The sequence below is a fragment of the Dromiciops gliroides genome, chromosome 4 (assembly GCF_019393635.1).
Source record: "Dromiciops gliroides isolate mDroGli1 chromosome 4, mDroGli1.pri, whole genome shotgun sequence".
NCBI classification, from domain to species: domain Eukaryota; kingdom Metazoa; phylum Chordata; class Mammalia; order Microbiotheria; family Microbiotheriidae; genus Dromiciops; species Dromiciops gliroides.
In genome coordinates, this window is record NC_057864.1 from 337,310,271 (window position 1) to 337,332,703 (window position 22,433).

The 22,433-nt window shown below is 37.5% G+C and overlaps 2 protein-coding genes across 3 annotated transcripts in view; one reads left to right on the forward strand and one right to left on the reverse strand.

The window, feature by feature from the left end:
* PDSS2 (decaprenyl diphosphate synthase subunit 2) overlaps nucleotides 1-22,433 on the reverse strand; it is a 280,572-nt gene that overhangs the window by 235,414 nt on the left and 22,725 nt on the right.
* On the forward strand, nucleotides 10,166-10,705 carry LOC122725914 (ubiquitin-conjugating enzyme E2 C-like). 2 transcript variants are annotated; one of them, XM_043963273.1, is made up of 2 exons: nucleotides 10,166-10,297; nucleotides 10,385-10,705. In XM_043963273.1, exons 1-2 carry the CDS (start codon nucleotides 10,166-10,168, stop codon nucleotides 10,703-10,705), a joined length of 453 nt encoding a protein of 150 aa, XP_043819208.1. The 2 variants fall into 2 exon arrangements, with proteins under 2 accessions (XP_043819208.1, XP_043819207.1); XM_043963272.1 differs by having other exon boundaries at nucleotides 10,166-10,705.

Here is a 22,433-nt window from a genome sequence, read left to right on the forward strand (position 1 = left end):
AACCACAATTTCCAAGCCAAAAATATGACATCTGGGCATCACTAATAAGTGAACATTACATAAGAGTTAAATTATTTTCCCTTAAGACGTTCTCTCTATATACTAGAATGTAATTTTTTTACATATGACATTTGTTGAATAAAGTTATATAGATCATGTAATAATACACAATTTTTAAATGTTTCTTATTTAATTGTAGAATGTGACACCTCCCCTCTAAGGCTTTGATCAGCACTAAGAAATCAATATTGAAAGCATTCTGACCATTCGCCTCAGGCTAGCCAAAGCTCTGCATGGCTTATCATCACAAATTTGTGCTTCAGAAATCACCAGGACATCCTCAACCCTGAAATGGCACATTATATTTTCACTTAAAGAAGGTCCTGCCTGGTTCTTTAAGATATTTATAAATTCCTAGTAAGTCATGCATGCCTCCCTTGGCTCCCTCTCTATTCCCCTAGCTCTCTTGTTATTCCTTCCCCCTACCAAAAAGATTTGGGTTAAACAATAGATAAGCTAAAAAAAAATAACAGATTTTAAAAAACAGAGATACATACAGGTAACTTTTCACTCAAAAATGGTATGTGTATGTATCTATATCTTTATCTACACACATACACAGAGTACACAGTATAAAGTATTTATCAAAAAGATACTTGATTCTTCTAGAATCTGAGCTATAAATTTCATACTGTTAATTTCCAAACCATAAAAATCAATGTTCACACTGTCAACTTTGACAGCAAAGTTAAATATTATAACTTCACCCAGGGGAACTAAAGAATGGTTCAGTCTGGCTGAAGATATTATAGTTAAATCAATGTTAACCTTGTCTTTAAACAACAACAAAAGAACTATAGTCTTTAGCCTAATTTCACTCTATGTATATCTTTTAAATTTGTAAGATAGACTTCAGGAAAATATATCCACCAGGTAAAAATAGGCTTGGAATGATTCTCTAATTTCACAAATGTATAGAAAGCTGGGTTAAAATGTTTCCCCAATGGGGGCAGGTAGGTGGCTCAGTGGATAAAGCACTGGCCTGGATTCAGGAGGACCTAAATTCAGATCTTGCCTCAGACACTTGACACTTACTAGCCATGTGACCCTGGGCAAGTCACTTAACCCTCATTGCCCCACCCCCCAAAATTAAAATTAAATTTTTCCCCAAAAGATCTGAATTTATAACATCTTCCATAGCCAATTAAAGTCAAATATATGGAAAACAGAAAAAGCAACTGCTGGTTTCTATTTTATCTTCCAGAGAGAAAGAATAAAAATCTGTGATTTTTTTTCCACTCTGTTTATAAACAATTACAAAAGCACTGCTAATACATCATCATTTCCAAAAGGTTTAACAAGTTATTCAACTGAGTTTGCGGATAGCTCAGAAAGACATGATTTGTTATCTTTCCTCTTTCTTTTTAAATCTCTAGAGCTACACCCATTCCCCATCATCCATCTAGAAGCTAATCAGGTTATTTGGCTTCTTTCAATTTGGTATAGAACCCTAAATGATCTCAAGATAATCTTAATTTTCATGGTCCCATGAAGATAGTGTGATAATAGGAATCAAAAGACAGAAGCACCAGAATAGCTCTCGCTAGTAATTAAGAATTTAAACATGACCTTTCCATCTCATTCTGAACAGTGAACTGGGTTGAGGAAAAGGTTGATGTAATGAGAGAAAGAGAATACCCATAAGCAAATCCCAACTCATCTGTACTAGCAAGTGATGATGCATAGCTGGAATGATTCAGGTACTAATCATTAGATGGAGTCATTTACATACATGGTATGTGTGTTAGCATACATGAGCATATGCACACATGGTGCTATTCCTGAAGCCCAGTTCTAACCATGTCACCTCCCTTACTCAGTAAACTCCAATGGCTCCCTATTACCTCCAGAAAAATCCTCTGACATTCAGATCCCTTCATAACCTGTCCCCACTATTTTCCAGTCTTCTTATACCTTATCCCTCTCTGTCCCGACCCCATACTCTGAAATCCAGTGAAACTGGCTTCTTTGCTGTTCCTCATACAATATGCTTCGTCTTCTAACTCTAAGCATTTTTACTAACTGTCCTTTATGCCTGGAACTCTCTCCCTCCTCATCTCTGCCTACTTACTGGCTTCCTTCAAGTTCCAGCTAAAATCCCCCTCTTAATTCCAGTGCCTTCTCTCCATTGATCATTTCTTATTTATCCTGTATGTAGCTTGTTCATACATAGCTGCATGTTGACTATCATATGAAATGCTGAGCTCCTTGAGCACAGGGACTATCTTTTGCCTTTCTTTGTATTTCTGGTGCCTGGTGCCTAATAGGAGCTTCATAAATGTTTATAGACTGGCTGACACACTGACAAATATGGAAATGAGCATATGTCAGAATGAGTACTTCTGTAAATACAGTAATTTTTATCTCATGCTTATTAAGTGAACTGGGCTAGGATGAAATAGTGATCTCAGTTCAATTCCTAGAGCAGATGCTGACATTAAATCCCATAAAATTTACCATCAGTAGCAGCAAAGGAACAGACCAAAGTTGGCATGGCATGGTCATTTCATGTATTAGCTACTCCAAGACAGAACCTGGATACTTGATAAACTGAAGAGCCTAAAAGAAATGAATACTACATGGCAGCTACATAAGCTGACTCATTTGAGCAGACAACAAACTTTAGCTTTTCCTACTCTCAATATGTTACCTATAAAGTAACCTACATTTAAACTCATCAGGCAACTGTACATACCCTATGCTGGATCAAAGAACTCCTAAATGAAATAATCTTCTCTATTCTATAAGAGCTGTAGTCAACATTTCATTCAGGGAGCTTAGTGAAGAGAATAAAGACATGATTCCTTTAACATCTGCTTAAAGAGTATTTAAAAAGTAAAACCTAGCACAAAGTATGTGTTAAAAGAATGCACTGGGGCAGCAGCTAGGTGGTGCAGTAGATAGAGCACTGGCCCTGGATTCAGGAGTACCTGAGTTCAAATCTGGCCTCAGACATGTAACACTTACTAGCTGTGTGACCCTGGGCAAGTCACTTAACCCCAATGGCCTCACCAAAAAAAAAAAAAAAAAAGAATGCACTGACTTTTCGCAATTGGTGTGGGCTGAGGTGAAGCAATGGTAACATTAAGAGCCGATTAAAATGGCAACAACTCTCCAAAGGCACCACCACAAATCACATGATAGAGGATATAACCCCAGTGATTCACAACCACCTCTGCTCCTGTTGCCATAACATGATACATTTGTCCTCCATTGTCACTCTAGATCACATAATTTTGGTACAACCTTAGTTGCTACGACAAATACAGTTTGGTTATTAGATGCATTTATTTCCAATTTTCCAATTGACAAATCTATTTGATATATTTTTTAAAGTTGCCTACTATTTGATAAAAAAAAATTAAGGAAATATGTTTCTGAAAGGGAAAAACAATATAACAAGCCAATAAAACAAAGTTCTTTCATTAGAATTTTATTTTGACATGGAAGCCAAAGATGATTAAAGAATTGAATGTCCTTTTCTTCTTCTCACAGATATTCTACCAATGGCATAAAGCCTAACTCCTCCTCTATTCACAGAGAACTAAAATCCCTATATAAAGTTTAGTTTATAGAGTTTATTAATTATCCATACTAAATATAATTTCCTCCTACCACAACAAAAGTATTTAGCCTCATCAATCACCCTTGCAAACTCAGCTAAAAATCTTTACCTAATAATGCCTGTTCATAATTTTAGTAATTTAAATATTCATTCATTCAACAAATATTTATTGAGCCACCCTACTGTCCTAGTCACTGTGAAGGATATAAAGTTGTACAACACAGAATTGGCATGACTTAGTGGACTGAGCACTGAACTTGCAGTTAGCAAGACCTTATTGTAATCCAGTTGAAGACACATTGCTGTATGACTTTGGGTATCAGTGTCTTTGCTGTATGACTTTTGAGTATCAGTGTCTCATTTCTAAAATGAGGGGATAGAATCCCATGACCTGTAAGGACTAGCTTCACAAAATCCAATCTACCTCTAAGTCTATGATCCTACCTTCAAGGAGTTTACAATTTAATATGGGGATGATAAGAGAGATTATTTTGCCAAAATACCAATTTGCACTAGGGTGAAAGGTTGATTCTTTGTATAGGAAGAAAAGAACCAACATTAAGAAATAATTTCAATTCTACTAGTAAAATACTGAACTACATCTATTAAGTTTGCTTCCCAAAATAAGATCCAACCATTCCCCAGGAAAAGCTGTTGGGTGGAGGGATGGGGACAAGACCTCTTCCATAATTCATGTAAGGGAATCATAAGATAATGTTTCCAATATAATTCCCTAGATTAGTGACTAGAAAAAGTAGGTAAGAACTAGAACCTAAAAGGGATGGTCAAACGTAAGCAGATGGCCACAGCTGTTCCTTTAGGGCTATCCCCTTTTAAACTAATTTAGCTCTTGGCCAGCCTCAGAAGTAAAGGGCTGTCCATTCACAGGGCTGTCCTTTGATATATAAGTAGTTAGCTGTCTGTATACTATGAGGGGAGAAGACACCACAAGGTCTCATTTGTCCAAAAATACCTCATCTATTAGCCTGCCACAATGCCACTGTCTTCTACCTAGCCTAAAATTCCTCATAGAATTACTCTTAAAGAAGATCACAAAATCAAGGGCATTGCCTTAAAGGCTACTGTGAAAATTCACATTACCTGAAAGGAGAGGGAAGATCTTAGAAGGGTCACAGGACCATGGATTTAAAGCTGGTTAGAGTCAGAAAGGCCCTGAGAGACCATCTACCACAACCTGCTCATCTTACAGTTGTGGCAGCTGAGGCTTAGAAAGGTCCAGTTCACACAGATAATTTAACATAAGTTATTTGACTCCCAACCCTCTTCCCATTGTGATACTTTGCCTCCCCTCTCTGATTAGCATGAATTAGTTTATCAGATTAGTTAAAGTTCATCACGGAAGACAGTGAAAGCCTTTTCCTCTCTTTTTAAAAAAATTTTTTTTATTAAGCTGCATCATTAAGGAATGAGTGGACCAGTTTACCTGGAGCTTGTGGGAGTCACAGTCTCTCCTCCGCCATCTTGGCTCCACCCCTCTATCTTGAAAGCCTTTTCCTAAGGGGTTTTAATAACCTTGGGAGGTGTGAGAAAGGTACAAAGCAACCAGGGACATAAACATGGGTGTTTTTTTAAGGGAAGACAAGCCTAGGCAGGAATCCCTTCAGAGTCCAGGATAATTAGGGCAGAGAATGAAAGAGGCCATGTCTGAAGTGAGACCTTGGGTGAAAGTGATACAGAAAGTGAGAAAAGATACTAAGGGAAGAGCCTTAGGCCAAGTCTCACCTTCATCACAAGTTCACCCAGCATGTATTACTCCTGTCCACAAAAGGAGGGGCCAGTGGAGACCAGACATAAACCCAAAGTTGACACAAAGTTCTCCAGACTGAATTGAAATGGGCCCATCCTACAGGGGAACTACAGCCTCCAACCAACCAAAAAGTCTAGTCCTTACAAGATCCATGAGAGAAGAGGTTGTACTAGGCTTCTTACCTTACCGTAGGAGGATTCACAGGCAAGAAGAAGCATCACCAAAAAGCGAGGAAATGAAGCCTGGGTTGCACCTTTATTTCTGGAAGTATCGTTTATCCCCTGTTTATACGCTCATGTTTGTCCCATTACAACAAAATCCATTAATTAAAAAACAAAAACGGGAGTCCCTTTTATCTTCCATTTCCATTCCCAAGTCCCCAAAGCAGTATGTCTGAAATCTGGTATTTTTCCAGACAACCCAACACTGCCCCAGAGTGGCTCCCTTGCTCCTCCCTTTTTTTTTTTTTTTTTTGGGTGAGGCAATGAGGGTTAAGTGACTTGCCCAGGGTCACACAGCTAGTAAGTGTCAGGTGTCTGAGACTGGATTTGAACTCAGGTCCTCCTGAATCCAAAGCCAGTACTCTATCCACTGAGCCACCTAACTGCTCCCGCTTGTTCCCTTTTGTTCCCCTCTTTTTGTTACCCTTTTCAGCTGTGCAATCACATGATCAAGATGTTATGAACATGTGTTCTTGAAGCACAAATGTCAGGCTGTTTAAAAACTATGACCACAGGGCATACACTAGACAAGTCATCTTCAGACCCTCAGGGACCATCACAAATGTTCTGCAAAAATGAACCTTACATGGCCTCTTGTGGCAGCACTAAAATTGTTTTCCCATTCTCTTATTCTTCTTTTGCCTGGTGGATTTTCAAATGCACTGGTTAGTAACACTGGCTGTTCTGCAGAGTCGCTGTGAGCATGCAGCCAGAGGTAGAAGAGAAGAAAGTTACTCTAAAAAGATTCTTTCCTTACAAAGGTTAGTTTATACATAAATACTGTTTAAAATAAAGCAATACATGCAACTGAACTTTAAGTACACTTATTTAATACACTTCTTGTCACTAGCTGGTAGGAAAGTAAATATTTTATACCCTAATGAAATATACTTTATATCACGTCAAAAGCTAATATTTTATATCATAACAAGCAAGAGAGTCTACAACATTTTACCATTTTCTACTGGATATTTATGTGTAGAAGCACTTTCACTTTATTCTCATTTTAAATCAAACATTGGAATAAACGGGATGTGGAACCAGATTTAAGGCTATGTTTGTCTGGTGTTGAGTGAGATACAAACCTTTGTTCAAATAAAAAATTCCAACATTAAAATTACATGAAAGGAAGGGGGACTGAAGGGAACAAGCAAATATTAAGTCCCTACTATGTACTGGGCACTATGCTAAGTACTTTACAAATATAATCTCACTGGATCTTCAAAACAACTCTGGGACATTGGTGCTGTAGGTATCCCCATTTTATGACTGAGGTAGACAGAAATTAAGTGACTTGCCCAGGATCTCAGAGCTAGTAAGTGTTTGAGGCAGGATTTAAACTCGGGCCTTCCTGACTCCCAGTCTAGCACAATACCCACTGCACTACCTGGCTGTCTCAGGATTATTATGTAATCATGACATATGATTATGAGAGTAAGTTAATAATAATAATAATATAATGCATGATTATATGGAATACCTTCCAAGCTTTATTTCATTTAAAATGTTATATATATTTAAAATTTTATAAAATAAAGGAATTTAATAAGAAGTCTTACAAGGAAGCATAAGAGGTCATCATGGATTATTTCTTTTAATTCTTATAGAATGCCCCACATAAAATATTTGTAATTTTTATAATCAGAGTTTTGTGATTTTATATTTAGTTTTCATAATTATAGGGAGAATAAAATTTCATATTTGATCATTATAATGCTATAATATAAATTTTCATTTAGAACTTTGGGGGGCAAAAGCTATCATTGTAATTATTGCAAGCACTTAATGAACAAATCTAAGTGAATATTATAAGTAATATACTAAATTACCTGGGGGTTCACAACAGTTTTGTTGTGGTTGTCGTTGAAAAGGTTTCCCAGAACAATAATCATTGGGATCCCTGATCTATGACATCTTCCCATTGAAATTATAACTCAGGGGCAGTTAGGTAGCGCAGTAGATAAAGCACTGGCCCTGGATTCAGGAGGACCCAAGTTCAAATCCGACCTCAAACACTTGACACTTACTAGCTGTGTGACCCTGGGCAAGTCACTTAACTCTCATTGCTGCACCAAAAAAAAAAAAAAAAGAGGTGGGGGGGAGGGGGATGGAGAAATTGTAACTCAACTGTTTTAATACTTCTTTGTATAATTCCCTACAGTGCTTACCATAGTGCTATGCACATTTTAAGTGGCTCAATAAATACTGTCAGAATCTACCAACAATCACTTTCCTTGTGATTCAATGACATGTGTTAAACATTGTATATTCTGCTCTTAAGAATAAGAAACAGAAAATAGGCTCAGGAAAAGCTGGAACATCAGAGAACTGCATTCACTTTAGAAAATTCTACTACTCTGTAGAGATATTCTCAAGCAAAAGAAATAAGTGCTGACTTTTATTCCAATTTCATTTTGAAACACACATCTCACAGACCAGGTGAGATCCTATAGAGGATATTAAAGAATGTAGCAGCTACCCTTGTGATGAAAGCCATTCAGAAGAACTAGACAAGATCAGAATCATGATAACTTGAACAAGTATGAACACATTAAATGGTTTGATTTTTGGAAACAGATTACAGAAGGAAGACAGATTTTAATCCAGTTGTAAATGGCAGAATTTGGTTCCCAGTCTTCAACAAGGGTTCGTTTTGAATAAAAGAATTTTAAAATACAACATATCATAAAGCCACAGAATTCCGGAAAAAGGGTGCAAGGAACATGGAGTGGAGAAACAACAAAGTCACATTCACAAATAAATATTATCTAGTGCTTCAAAGTGCACCACACAAGTTGTTCATTGACATCAAATCAAATATTCCTCTAGGTATAAAAGCTATTCGATAAATCATTGATGATTTGCTGGAAAGGTACTTTTATTATAAAAATGAACTAGAGTAAAATTAAAGTGTATGAGCTTGCTTAGAGTCATAGGGTTTTCCATAATTCAAAATTCTCTATGTGTCCACACAACAATCATTATTTACAGAGCATTTTAAAGGTGGTAAAGTATAAAGCATTTTATGTCTATTCTTTCATCTGAGCCTCACAAAAACCCTGGGAGGTAAGGCCTTCAATTACTATCCTCATTTTACAGATGAGAAAACTCTAACTCAGGGAGGTTAAATAGTTTGGAAGTGATTACTGGTGGCATTCTACTCAGGTGACAATATTTATTGAGCACCTACTATATGCCTAGTACTATGCTAGGCACTTTGGGGGGACACAAAGAAGTAAAAATACATAGCTGAGCTTAAAATCTCAATGGAGAGATGTCTTAGATAACATGGGCACATGGGGCATTTTTGTTTTATTATCAACAACGTTTAGCAGAATGCCTAACACATAATAAGAATTTTGAATAAATGTTTGCTGGTTGATTGCCAGTGGTCACAAAACTGGTGTCAGAAGCAGTCCTTTTTCAAAAGAACTGCTGGGAAAATTAGGAAAGAATTTTTGAAACAAGTGTCTCTGATAAAGGCCTCATTTCTCAAATATATAGAGAAGTGAGTTCAATTTATAAGAATACAAGCCATTCCCCGATTGATAAATGGTCAAAGGATATGAACAGGCAGTTGTCAGACAAAGAAATCAAAGCTATCTATTGTCAAATGAAAAAAAAATGCTCTAGATCGCTATTGATCAGAGAAATGCAAATTTAAACAACTCAGAGGTGCCACTTCACACCTATCAGAGTAGCAAATATAACAAAAAAGAAAAATATTGGATGTTGGAGGGGTTGTGGGAAAACTGGGATGCTAATCTACTGTTGGTGGAGTTGTGAAAAGATCCAACCATTCTGAAGAGCAATTTGGAAATATGCCCAAAGGGCTATAAAACTGTGCAAATCCTTTGATCCAGCAATACCACTGCTAGGTTTATATGCCAAAGACATCCCAAAAAAGAGAATAGGAGACCCAGGAAAGAGCACTAGGGGCCACCTATGATTACTGGTCATAACCTGGATGAACATCCAGCAAAGGAGACTGAAAAGGAGCAGTCAAACCAGTAGGAGGAAAACCAGAAAAGAGAAATGTCATGAAAACCTAAAGAGAAGAGATTATCAAGGAGAAGATTGACTGACAATATCAAAGGCTGCAGAGAGGCCAGGAAGAATAAAGACTGAGTAAAGACTATTAGATTTGGCAATTAAGCACTCATTAGTAACTTTGGAGAGAGCAGTTTTGGTTGCATAATGAGGTCAGAAGCCTAATAGCAAAGTGTTAAGAAGAAAATGAAAAGAAAAGAAGTGGAGGTATCTGTTATAGACTATCTCCTCAAGGAGTTTAGTGATGAAAAAAGGTAAAGAGATATAGAAGAATAGCCAGTGGGGATGGATAGATCAAGTGAGGGTTGTCTTTCTGTTTTTTTTCCTGAGGATGGAGGGGAGACGTGGGAGTGTTTGTAAGCAGTAAGGAATCTGCCAGGAGATAGGGAGAGACTGAAGATTAGTGAGAAAGTAGGGATGAGAGAGGGGGCAATCTGCTGAAGAAGATGGGATGGAGCAGTTGCCACCCAGGAGTTTCTCTTTCTTTATCTATGGTCCCCCATGGCCTCACAGAACCACGACCTGGCCACTGCTAGCACTGACACAGCATCCTGTAAGGGGGCCGAGCCTGGGGCGGATGTGTCCTGCGGATCCGTGGGCAAGAGGTTACAGCAGGAATTGATGACCCTAATGATATCTGGAGACAAAGGAATTTCTGCCTTCCCAGAGTCAGACAATCTCTTCAAATGGTTTGAGATCATCCATGGGGCTACTGGGACAGTATATGAAGACCTGGGGTACAAGCTCTCCTTGGAGTTCCCCAGTGGCTACCCATATAATGCTCCCATTGTGAAATTTGTCACACCTTGTTACCATCCTAATGTGGACACTCAAGGCAATATCTGTTTGGACATCCTTAAGGACAAGTGGTCGGCTCTGTATGTCAGGACCATTCTACTACCTATCCAGAGCCTGCTGGGAAAACCCAACATTGACAGCCCATTGAACACACACGCTGCTGAACTTTGGACAAACCCCACAGCCTTTAAAAAATACCTGCTGGAAACCTACATGATGCAGGTGACTACCCAGGAGCCCTGACCATGGCATCCCAGCCTATCTTCCCTTCATCTTGTATGTATGTATCTTTTCCCCTTCCTCATAACCTGTCTTCTCTCTTCTGTACAGGACTGTATTATATTGTTTTCCTTTTTTTTTTAAATCTAGTTCAGCCCTCAACATTAATGTATAAATGAATTTGTTTTGTTTTAAAAAAAAAAAAAGATGGGACGGAATAGGCTCACTTATGCTTGGAGAAGGGCTACCTCTTCCTGCGAGATGAGGTAAAGTAGGAGACAGTAACAGAAGACATCAAAGTGATGTGGGAGGAGGAGGAAGAAGAAGAGTTAAGACGGAGATTTCAAAGAATGGCCTCAATATACAAGACAGTCTCAGCTGTTGGTGAAGGAAGAATCATAGGAGGTTTGAGGAGGGATGAAAAGGTCTAGAAGAGCCACTGTGATGAGAAAGACAGTGAATAGTTGGGGGTGGGGTACAAATGAGGGTCTCAATTTAGACCACAACATATATATTTCAGGGGGTCTCAGCACAGATTTGTGATTTTTTTTTCCAGGTTCATTCAGTAGCATAAGAAGAGGAGTGCAGGCAGTGGGCAGTGTAAGTAATCCAAAGCTGCAGCTTGGCAGGGCAAGACTGGTGATAAGAAAAAGGGGCAAGGAACTAGGGAAAAGAGAGAGTGCAGGATTGAAATGGTTCATCAAGGGGTCAAAATGGAGAAGGAAAGAAAGTATAGCCTGTGCTGGGGTATGTGGTCTGGAAGAGAACTCTTATCTTAACCAAAGAATAGAGGAAATCACAAAGATAAAAATCAGAAGTTTCAATTACATTAAATTGAATTTTTGCATAAACAAAACCCATGAGGTAGAGATAGGAAATTGTTCATTAGAGGAAAAAAAATTTTGCATCAAATATAGCTGATAAAGGTCTGAAATCCAAGATATATAGGCAATTAATATAGATATATGTATATGTGTATGTATTATATATACATGTAATAAAAAACTATTCCCTAATAGATAAGAGGTCTAAGGATATGAACAAAATTCTCAAAAGAATCACAAACCATTTAGTCACATGAAATGCTCCAAATTAAAAACAAAATTAATGTAAATTAAAACATCTTTGAGGTTTCAGATCACATCCAGCAAAATAACAATGAGAGAAGATGAAAAATAGTCAACAATGGAGGGGTTTGAGAAACACAGGTCCACTAATTCGCTGCTTGTGGAACTGAGTGTTGATCTAACTATCCAGAATGATGTTAAGAAAGAGACTGAAAGAAAGAAAGAAAGAAAGAAAGAAAGAAAGAAAGAAAGAAAGAAAGAAAGAAAGAAAGAAAGAAAGAGACTCACACACCCTTTGATGCAGAGATCTCACAGCAGCACATATACTCCAAAGAACAAAAACCATCAAGTTCTCAGGTACAGCAAAACATTCATAACAGTACTTTTGTGTCACAGCAAAGAACTAAAAACAAAGTGTATGTCCACAAATAATGGTATATGAATGTAATGGAATATTAATGCACTGTAAGAAACAATGAATAGGGAGAATTCAGAAAAACATGGGAAGTGTAACGATTGGAATGACGCCACCTGCTGGAGACTTACTGTAGAAGAATTCCACCCATGAAGCGAAGGTCTTTGAGGGCAAGACCAGGAGTCTTTTCTTTGGCATCAGGAAGTGACGCGGGCGAGTGGGAGGAGGAAGGAAGAGACTGGGCTCGGTCTCACGCTCTTTCCTTTGGACTCTGGTGTTGAGCGGAGCTAGAAATGTGCTCTCCCTTTAATAGATAGGAATCTAGGCCTTTCTTCTCTCTTTATCAAATTCTTATTCTCCTTAATAAATGCTTAAAAGTCTAACTCTTGCTAAAGCTTATAATTTATTGGCGACCACTCACTAGATAGTTTAGACAGTTTAGCTAGAATTTTAGCCCTTAACAAGACTATAATGAACTGCTGTAGAGTGAAGTAAAATGAACCAACTGCTACAACAGTCTGAAAAGGAAAGGACAATAAAACAAAACTGAATCCTCTAATTATAATAAGCAAACTTGGCTCTTAAGAAATTTTTTAAAAATACATCATCCTCTTTTCACTAGGGGTGAGGAGGAATAACAGAAGACTATAATTGTGAAATATTGCAAATTTCATCAGATTTGGCTGATGAGAAGGATGACTTTGTTAAGTTGCTGTTGTTTCTGTTTTTTGTTTTAAATCTTTGTTACAAAGGAAGGCTGGCTGTAAAGGAAGAAGGGTATATTAGGAAATAGATGTGATTTTTAAAAACCATGTTGACACCTTTTGCTTTTATAAATGTAAAAAACAAGATTTGAATCCAGGTCTTCTTACTTATACAACCTAACAATAAGTTTGACATACTTCTCTACTAAGGAATAACATCTTAGAACATAATATGAATTGTTAAATTTCTTCTCTGGCCTTCCTATTTCCCCTTTTTCCCCCCGGCTCATTTCCAATTTGAAAAAATGAAAACTACTGGGAACCCAACGAGTTTTCAAATCTATTCTACTCACAAAGGCCTTCGGTTTGTTTCAAAACAACTAGACTAGGTGAAACTAAGAGACAGTGGCTGTCACTCCTGCACTCTCGAGTCATGGCTGACTGACACTTGGCTTCAGTTCATTATGCATGCATTCTTTATACATGCAGATTTGGACTCACAAACCCCCAGAGGATTTCATTTTATCTCAACAAATCTTTCTGAACCTAGACTTAACCAGAAGAGAACATGTTACAATCCATACCAAGGAAGTGATCTTAACCCAAACCTGGGATGTCCGTTGTCTACCTAAAAGATTAAAACTATATAGGGTTGTGGTTTCATTGAAAGAAGGGAAACAGATGTCTCTACTCACAAGTGTCCCCAAAAATGTTCTCTGATATAAATTAATGCACTCACAAAGGCAAGGCTAAATTTAGGACTCAAATTGAAGTCCATCTCAACCTCTGACGTGAACTTTCATAGAGGCAATGAATAAATCACTTAACCACGTTTCTCAAAGTTTCCTGGCTTTAGGAAAGGTATCGGAAAGACTGCAGATATGTGCTCCATGAGAATGTCCTTATTAACTGTCACCTCTGAGGATCTAGATTCAAATTAGATCAGATCATAAATAGAAGCTTCTTTTAATCTTTACTACTGAAAATTAATTCTACTGTAAGAGTGGTGAGAATTACGTGAGAATTGTAATCTCTGACCTTTTACAGAATGTATTATAAATTAAATAAACCACTTGGGTAGAAGAGTCTGTCAAATTCCTGGACATAATGTGTCCCTAACAATGGAACCTTTTTTCTTCCCATTTTCCAATTAGTCCTGATTTTTTTTAAAAGCTTCATATATTATCACAAATATTGGCTTGCTTCTGAAAAGTTGATTTTTGGTTTTTGCTATTGTTTTTTGTATTTAGAAATAACACAAGTTTTAAAATAAATTACAGATCTCATTGTGCATATTTTGGTCAAGCCTTAATATCACCTCAGATTCACACAGCAACAAAAGCCACATTTAAAAAGGCATCATTATCAACCAAAACATGTCCATAGATTTGTGTCTCCATAGCAACTGTAACTGCCACACATGTAGTGTACAAGGCATCAGAGTTAACACCACATGCACATGAAGTATTTGATATTATGTGATCTATGCTATAGTTGCTGTAGAAACACAAAGTCAATTCCCTTGATTACAGTAGGTATAATGAAAACATCATAGCAATCCTAGAATAGAAGAGTCTTTGAAAGGTTATCTAATCCATTCCCCTGTTTCCAAGCAAAGATTCACCATTATACACACAATTTCCTTTGCATCACACTGTTTATTTTATAAGTAGTAAGTCACATAAATCCTCATTTTGAATATTTTTCAAACCATCTATCTAAAAGTGCAAATAAAAATCTTTCTGCTCAGAATTAAAACCTATTACTGTCTTCATCCTATTCCTTAGCAGTAATAGAGATCAGCTACTGACCACAAACAACACAATATTCTTTTGGTTAGTCAAAGCCTTTCTTTAGGCAAAGGACAGCCAAACTACCCAAAAGAGCAGGTTTTACCAGCACCTAGTAGGGAGGTCTTATAAACTAAGGTTTGCAAAGCACGGAACAAAAATTACAGACTTTATCCCCATTTTTTGGTTGAGGAAACAAGGCTCCAAGAGATTAAATAATTTGTTACCCCTTGGCAAACTCATCTAATATGTACCTGAAGTTGGATCTAAATCCAGGTTTCACCTGATTCTGGGACCAATACTCTTTTTACTACTGTATTCTCAGAGACGTGAGGGGAAAGGATCCAAATTTCTGTCATTATATTTTAAAATAATTTATTTTTTGTTTTGAGAGGCAGTGGGGTGTAGTAGATAGAGAATGGATCTCTGAGGTCCTCCTGGAATCCAGCAAGGGCTGGGCTCAAGCCCCACCTCTGACATATACTGGCTGTGTGACCCCTGGCAAACCATTTGACATTTTGACTCTGGACAACTCTCAGTGGGTGGTAGAAAAAGGTTCTCTTCAGAAGTTCCTTATACCAATTAAGTCATAGGTCCAACCCTGACCCAGAATTTCTGCCTGGGGATGGAATTTGGGGGGGGGGGGTGGTCATTATGGCTGTGATGAAGTTTGGACATCACTTCTTGTACATGAGTCAAGATCCAACAAGGATTATGGCCACATATGTATTTCAAGTGAGGGATAACAGATGGACACCTAGAAGGCTTCACTGATATCAGTAAAATATTAAAAGACCCAGAGGAAGGTCTCCTCCAAGCATATTGAGTAGGACCTAATTGATCTCCCTGCCACAAGTTTCTTCTCTCTTCATTCTCTACATATATGCCAAAGCAATTTTCCTAAAATAGAGTAAATTTATATTTTAGGAAGTATAGAGCCTCTACTCAAACTCCAATGGTTCCCTCTAACCTGTGGGATCAAATACAATCTCCTTTGGTAGTTAAAGCCCTTTACAACCAGTCATTATATCAATGCATACACACCCTATGGTCTAGCCAAACTGATCTTCTTGACCTTCCTCAAACAAAACACTGCAGAAACTTTTATCTCCAACCTCAGAGACTTTGCCTTGCCTTCTCCCACTGAGAGGACTGCACTTCACCCCCTTCTCTTTGGACCCTTAGTTTCCTTCAAGGTCATTCATCAGGAATCTTGGCTCCCAATGTCTTTTTCCTCAAAAATACCTTGTATTTATTTTGTATTTCCTTATATATGTACATGTTCTCTCCTCTAATGGAATGTAAGCTCATTGAAGGCAGGCGTTTCATTTTTATTTTTGTATTCTCTATATCTAGCACTTTCTGTTTGCTTTTTTTATGTCATTTCAGTCATGTCTAACTCTTCATGACCCCATTTTGGAGTTTTCTTAGCAAAGATACTAGAGTGGTTTATGATTTCCTTCTCTGGTTCATTTTATAAATAAGGAACTGAGGCAAACAGGGTTAAGTGACTTGCCCAGGCTCACACAGCTAGTAAGTATCTGAGGCTGGATTTGAACTCATGAAGATGAATCTTCCTGATTCCAAGCCCAGTGCACTATGCACTGCACCACCTAGCTGCCCATATCTAATACAGTACCTGGCATACAGTAGGTGCTTAATAAATGCTTATTGATCAGTTGATCTTTTATAGAAAATTTATATAGTGACATGGACAAGATGAGTAAATGGGTCACACCCAAGAGATCACTGAATTTGATTTAGTATTGGAAAAAATGAATAACACCAATATTAGCTTTCTTGCAAAAAACAATACCAAAAGAAAAAAGGAAGTTGCAGTTAACTGATAAAATAGGTCACAGTTTCAGTCTGGGAAAGACGAACAAGTGGAAGTGGTTTTGTTGTGCACTCAAAAATAATAAGAAATGTTATTTCATAGGAATTTAGGTGATCTCAAGGTACAGTACTACACATGAGTACAAACTTTTGCAAGAGCTCCACCTAGATATTCTGAATACATCTCAAACTCAACATGTCCAAAATAGAATTCATTATCCCTCCTTCCCTATTTTTGTAGAGTACCTATTTCTGAGGATACTATTATCCTTCCAGTCCCTCTCAACCTTTTCCTCTCCCTTAGCCCACATATCCAATCAGTTGCCAAGTCTTGAGGATACTACCTCCATAACATCTCTCATATTCATAGCACAACTGTAAAGTAAATTAAAAGGACAACCTTGGGATATTTTATATCTCATGTTTCAGTTTCAATAGGTCATCATTATGGTTATTTCTAAAACAGTTACATTTAACTTGAGGTTTCTAAGAAACCCATGTTCTCATGTTCTAAGGTTGTACACAGTCCTTTCTTTAACTGCTTTTAGAATTGTTTTTTCCCCCCCAGGTTAATTCCCTATCAGTGAGCCTGCTAATAAATTTTATCCTAGGTTTTAATCTACCCACTTCTCCATCATGTCAAGTACATTCTGAATTTTAATTCTATTCTCTAATAAAACAAAAATAACACCGGATACCTGGTGACAAGCCTTGTTGTTTAGTCATTTCAGTTGTGTTGACTCTGTGATCTCATTTGGGGTTTTCTTGGCAAAGAGACTGGAGTGGTTTGCCATTTCCTTCTCCAGCTCATTTTTCAAATGAGAAAACTGAGGCAAACAGGGTTAAGTGACTTGCACAAGCTCACACAGCTAGTAAGTGTTTAATGCCAAATTTGAAGTCCCAAAAATGAGTCTTCCTGACTCCAGACCTGGCACTCTCTCTACTGTGCCATCTAGCTGCCCCTTGAAAGGATGGTCATTGCCTTATTTGTCTATGTCTGCCTTCTAGTCTATAAGAGTGTGAGATAAGCCTCCATAAATGTTGAACCGAATTGATGACCAGAGCCAAGTCAATGAAGGGGAAGAACAGAATAAGCATTCACATAGTACTTCCTACATGCCAGGAACTGTGCTATGCACTTTACAAATATGATCCCGTTGGATCCCCACCACAACTGTGGAAAGTAGGTGCTATTATTATTCCCATATTACACCTGAGGAAACTGAGACAAACAGAAGTTAAATGACAGGGTTACATAGCTAATAAGTGTCTAAGGCAAGACTGGAGCTCAGGTCTTCCTGACTCCAAGCCCAACGTCCTAATAACTGCGCAACCCAGCTGTCTCTCGAGGCCTTACTTTGCTCATCTATATAACAAGGTCAAGACTAGATCTTCATGGTTCTAAACAGCTATAACACTCCATGATAACACATTCACTAAACTACAATTTCCTTTGAAGGCAGAGATCATATCTTTATAATCTTTGTGTCTACTACAGTAGCTTCTTATACATAGCTTGTGTATACACACACACACACAGATCTGGCCTCACAAAATACTAAACATTTTCTTTTCTTTTTTTTAAGCATTAAAGCCTTTTAAAGTTAGCACTTGAGAATATTTTAGTTCTTACTTCAAGGATCTATGATTTTATAAGGGCACGTATTCTTACAAAATCAGATATCCCTCTACAATTGAGTAGTTGGGTCTTCAAATGTTATAGCTGAAAAATTCATCAGGTGATGAGCTGCTAAGCTGTCCTTGGGCAACAGAATTCCCATCCATTACCATGCCTTTCCCTGAGTCATCTACTTCTGGCTACATAGTACCAGACATGGATTTCAAGAATTTAGAGTCATTTCTACACCAGAATGAGGCATCAGCGCAGACTTTGGTAGAGGATTCCTTAAGCAAGTGGCACTAATATTTTCTAGAAATGCTCAAATTCAAAACTACATCTCTCACTTATTCTATCCTTCCCTCATTAAGAAAGAAACTGCAAAGGAATATAGACTGATATAAATCCAGAAAAGTGCATGTTCCTCAGTTTATTTCCCTCTTCCCTGTGGCAAAGATCCACTAAAACATGCTGTAAGGAAGGAAACAGGGAGGATGGAAACAAAGGGCTGAAAGGGACCTTGGAGATCATCTAGTTCAACCCTTAATTTTAAAGATGAGGAAATTGAGCCCATAGCAATTAAGTGACTTGCCTATTATTACACAGTAAGTTAGTAGAAGAGCCAGGACCTGAACCAAGTCTTCCTAAGTCCTTTCTGAAATTTCTTCCAGGGAAGGAGAGATGGGGAGGGAGAGAAAGAGAAAGAGAAAGAGAAAGAGAGAGAAAAGAGAGAAACAGAGAGAGAGAGAGAGAGAGAGAGAGAGAGAGAGAGAGAGAGAGAGAGAGGGAGGGGAGGGGAGGGGAGGGAGGGAGGGGAGGGAGGGAGGGGAGGGAGGGAGGGAGGGAGGGGAGGTAGTTCAAAAACTTTAAATTGTCATTTGTGTATTTTATATAAAATAAAATTCCAAGAAAAATTTAAATGATCAGATTTAGATAGTAAGACTTAGTGAAAATGGTTTGTGGATAGCCTGAACATCTCAACTATTTACACAAATCAAAAACATGAATCAGGAGTTGCTTCCTGCGTTTGAAATGAATTTGCCAACAATATGAAGCAATATTTGGATACAGCTGTTTCTGATAGAGGAACAAGTTATGGAATGACAAATTCCTTCAAAAAAACAAAACCAAGCCATATTTTTGTGGAAGTTAAACACCTGCTGATTTGGATTCATTCTTAAATGCTGTCTAAAGCTGCACAGTCCTAAAGCTAGTTTGCCATGTTTAATATTATTAGACACAACCGAAACCATCTGCAACACATTTGTACTATATACTGGTGGTCTAAATTCTTGTAAGAAATTGTAAGGGCCCTCAGCAATCATGTGATTTATCTCTGCTTTTCAGAACAACCATTGCTTACAAACTGAACTCTCCAATAGGATGGACACCTCTATGTAAAGAAATGCTATTCCTACCAACTAAAGCTGGGGAGATCATCCTTATATCTAAGCTGAATCCATTTCTTTCATGGCAAGTATAGCATATTTTCTCTTTTGTCTTCAGGAAAAAACAGAAAAGCTGAACATTATCTTATCTGGAGTTGGAAGAAAACACTGATACTTTAGCAACTTTCTTTTTTTTTTTTTTTTTTTTTGCGGGGCAATGGGGGTTAAGTGACTTGCCCAGGATCACACAGCTAGTAAGTGTCAAGTGTCTGAGGCCAGATTTGAACTCAGGTACTCCTGAATCCAAGGCTGGTGCTTTATCCACTGTGCCACCGAGCTGCCCCCGCAACTTTCTTAACATCATTTCAAATTGCTTTGTAGAACAGTTAGATCAATTCTTGGCTCCACAAAAAGTGCATGGCATTAGGGAGCCTGGCTTTTCACAGCCCCTCCAGCACTGACTTATCTCATCTTCTGTCATTTTTGCTGATTTACTGGTGTGTAGAAAAGCACTGTGTTGCCTTGATTTGTAGTGTTCTTATTGCTAATGATTTGGAGTCATCTTTCATCTTGCTGTTAATAGTTTGTAATTATTCTTTTGAGAACTGTTTATTCCTATTATTTTACCATATCCCTTGAGAAATAGTTACCAATTTCTTTTTGAAAAAATAAAAGTATTTTATTATTTTACAGTTACATGTAGAGATAGTTTTCAACAATTGTTTTTATAAGATTTCCAATTTCAAATTTTTCTTCGCCCCCCCCAGACAGAAGGTAATCTGATATAAGTTTTATCTATCTATCTATCTATCTGATAACATTAAACATACTTCTGCATTAGTCATGTTATAAGAGAAGAATCAGAGCAAAAAGGAAAAACCTCAAAAAAGAAAAACCACAGCACCAAAAACAAAAGAAATAGTATGGTTCATACCACAACCATATTCCACAGTTCTTTTTTTTTCTGGATTTGGAGAGCTTTTTCCATAAGTCCTTTGGAACTTTCTTGTACTGTTGTATATTGATGAGAAGAATTGAGTCTATCACAGTTGATCAACACATAATGTTGATGATACTGTGTACAATGTTCTTCTGGTTCTGCCCATCTCACTCATCATCAGTTCATGCAAGTCCTACCTATTTCTTTTTTAACTAATAAATATAACAAGCATAATCTATAGCTGCGAAGCCATTTAGTAAAAATTATCACCAATTTTTAATTCTCCTCATCAATAGTTGGAACCTGCTGCAACTCTTCTATCTGTTACTTTGGAAAGGATGTTTTAATGCTTTTATTAATATCAGTGAGAGGAAGAAACAGGATGGTGGCAGGCAGCAGAATGGACTAGATGGCTTCTTAACCTCCTGGGATTAAAAATTTACCATCAGTATATAGAAGTCAAATGGACACTAACACTAGCACTGTAATGGTTCTCTGTAGAACACTTTTGTTCTGGCCAATTAAAGTATCATAGATGAATGTTATTTTAGTCTATGATTATCTTTACAAATTGGTCTTCCCCTGCTCATCTTATAAAATTGTGAAAGTTGCTCTTAAGATTAAAGATCACAGTTTCCTCACTGTAGAACAAACATACAAAAATGCCCTCCAACACAGAAATTATATAAAGATTAAAATGTCCCATAGTGTTTAGGTATTATATACAGGTAATACTTAAAATACTTTTAATTATTTTATCTACTAACAAAAAAATAACTGCAGGTTCTGTAAGGTCTAAAATTCTAGCTGTGATGTCTAAAATCTGAGTGGTCACCTTAAATTAGAAAACATATAGCACCAATCTTTGGGCATTACGTACTTATTAAAATATATCAGGGGATAGTAAAGAGAAACACGTGGATAAAGTAAGAGATTTGTCTACTCTCCCTATTCTGCCTGTCCCTGCCACCAAGCCGTCATCCAGAAACAAAAAAGCCCGCTCCACAGCTTCTCCCATAAGCCTCCTGTGAAACAGGAAACAGGGCCGTCCATACACACAGCTCCAAGCTAATTGGCTGGCAACACTGATTGACAGGACCCATGGGTGGCAGACATCACTTCCTGATGCCAATCTGACCTTCAAAACCCCAGAAAAGGTCACTTCCGGACACTAAGTCACATGTGTTCTTTTCATGGCAGAGCTTCCCTGCAGTATCTTTCTCAAGAGGTTGGTAGCGCTCAAATTCTCACAGTTTCTAAAAAGAGACAATGACTAAGAAATTGCAATGGAAAAAGCGCTGAACTTGGAATTACAAGACCTGAGTAAGGGCTTCGAGTTTCCTCATCTGAAAGATATGAGTTGAATTAGATGACCTCTAAATTCTTTCTCAACTCTGGAGCTATGATCCTTGTATTCTATTAAGTAAAAATTATTTCAGTACATGAAATGTGTTTCATGAATATTTCATGGATCAGTACTATCTGAAATTTAACATTTAGGTACTTTATATAAGAATTTGAGCTGACATTTATAAAGCAGTTACAAAGTATTTGATATGCATTATCTGATTTGGTCATCATAGCAATGATGTGAAATTGGTGATACAAGTAACATTAGTCCCATTAAATAGATGGAGAACCTGCAGCTTAAAAATTTTCAGTGACCATAGAGTCACAACTATTAAAAGATGGAACCAGGAATTTATCTCAGGGTTTTTGTGGGAGTTTTTTAAACTTCAAATCATATATTGATACATACTAGCTATGATCATGGGCAGGTCTGAATGTAAGTTTCCTTACCTGTAAGATGGGAATAATAATAATAATAGCTATCTCACAGGGTTGTTTGTATGAGACTCAAATGAGATCATTCATTCTTTAACCAAGCATTTTATAAGCATCCACCATGTGCAAAGCACTGGGATATGAAGATAATAACAAAACATGTACTCTGTAAATACAAAGTAATTTCAGTGGTGGGAGGATAGTGACTT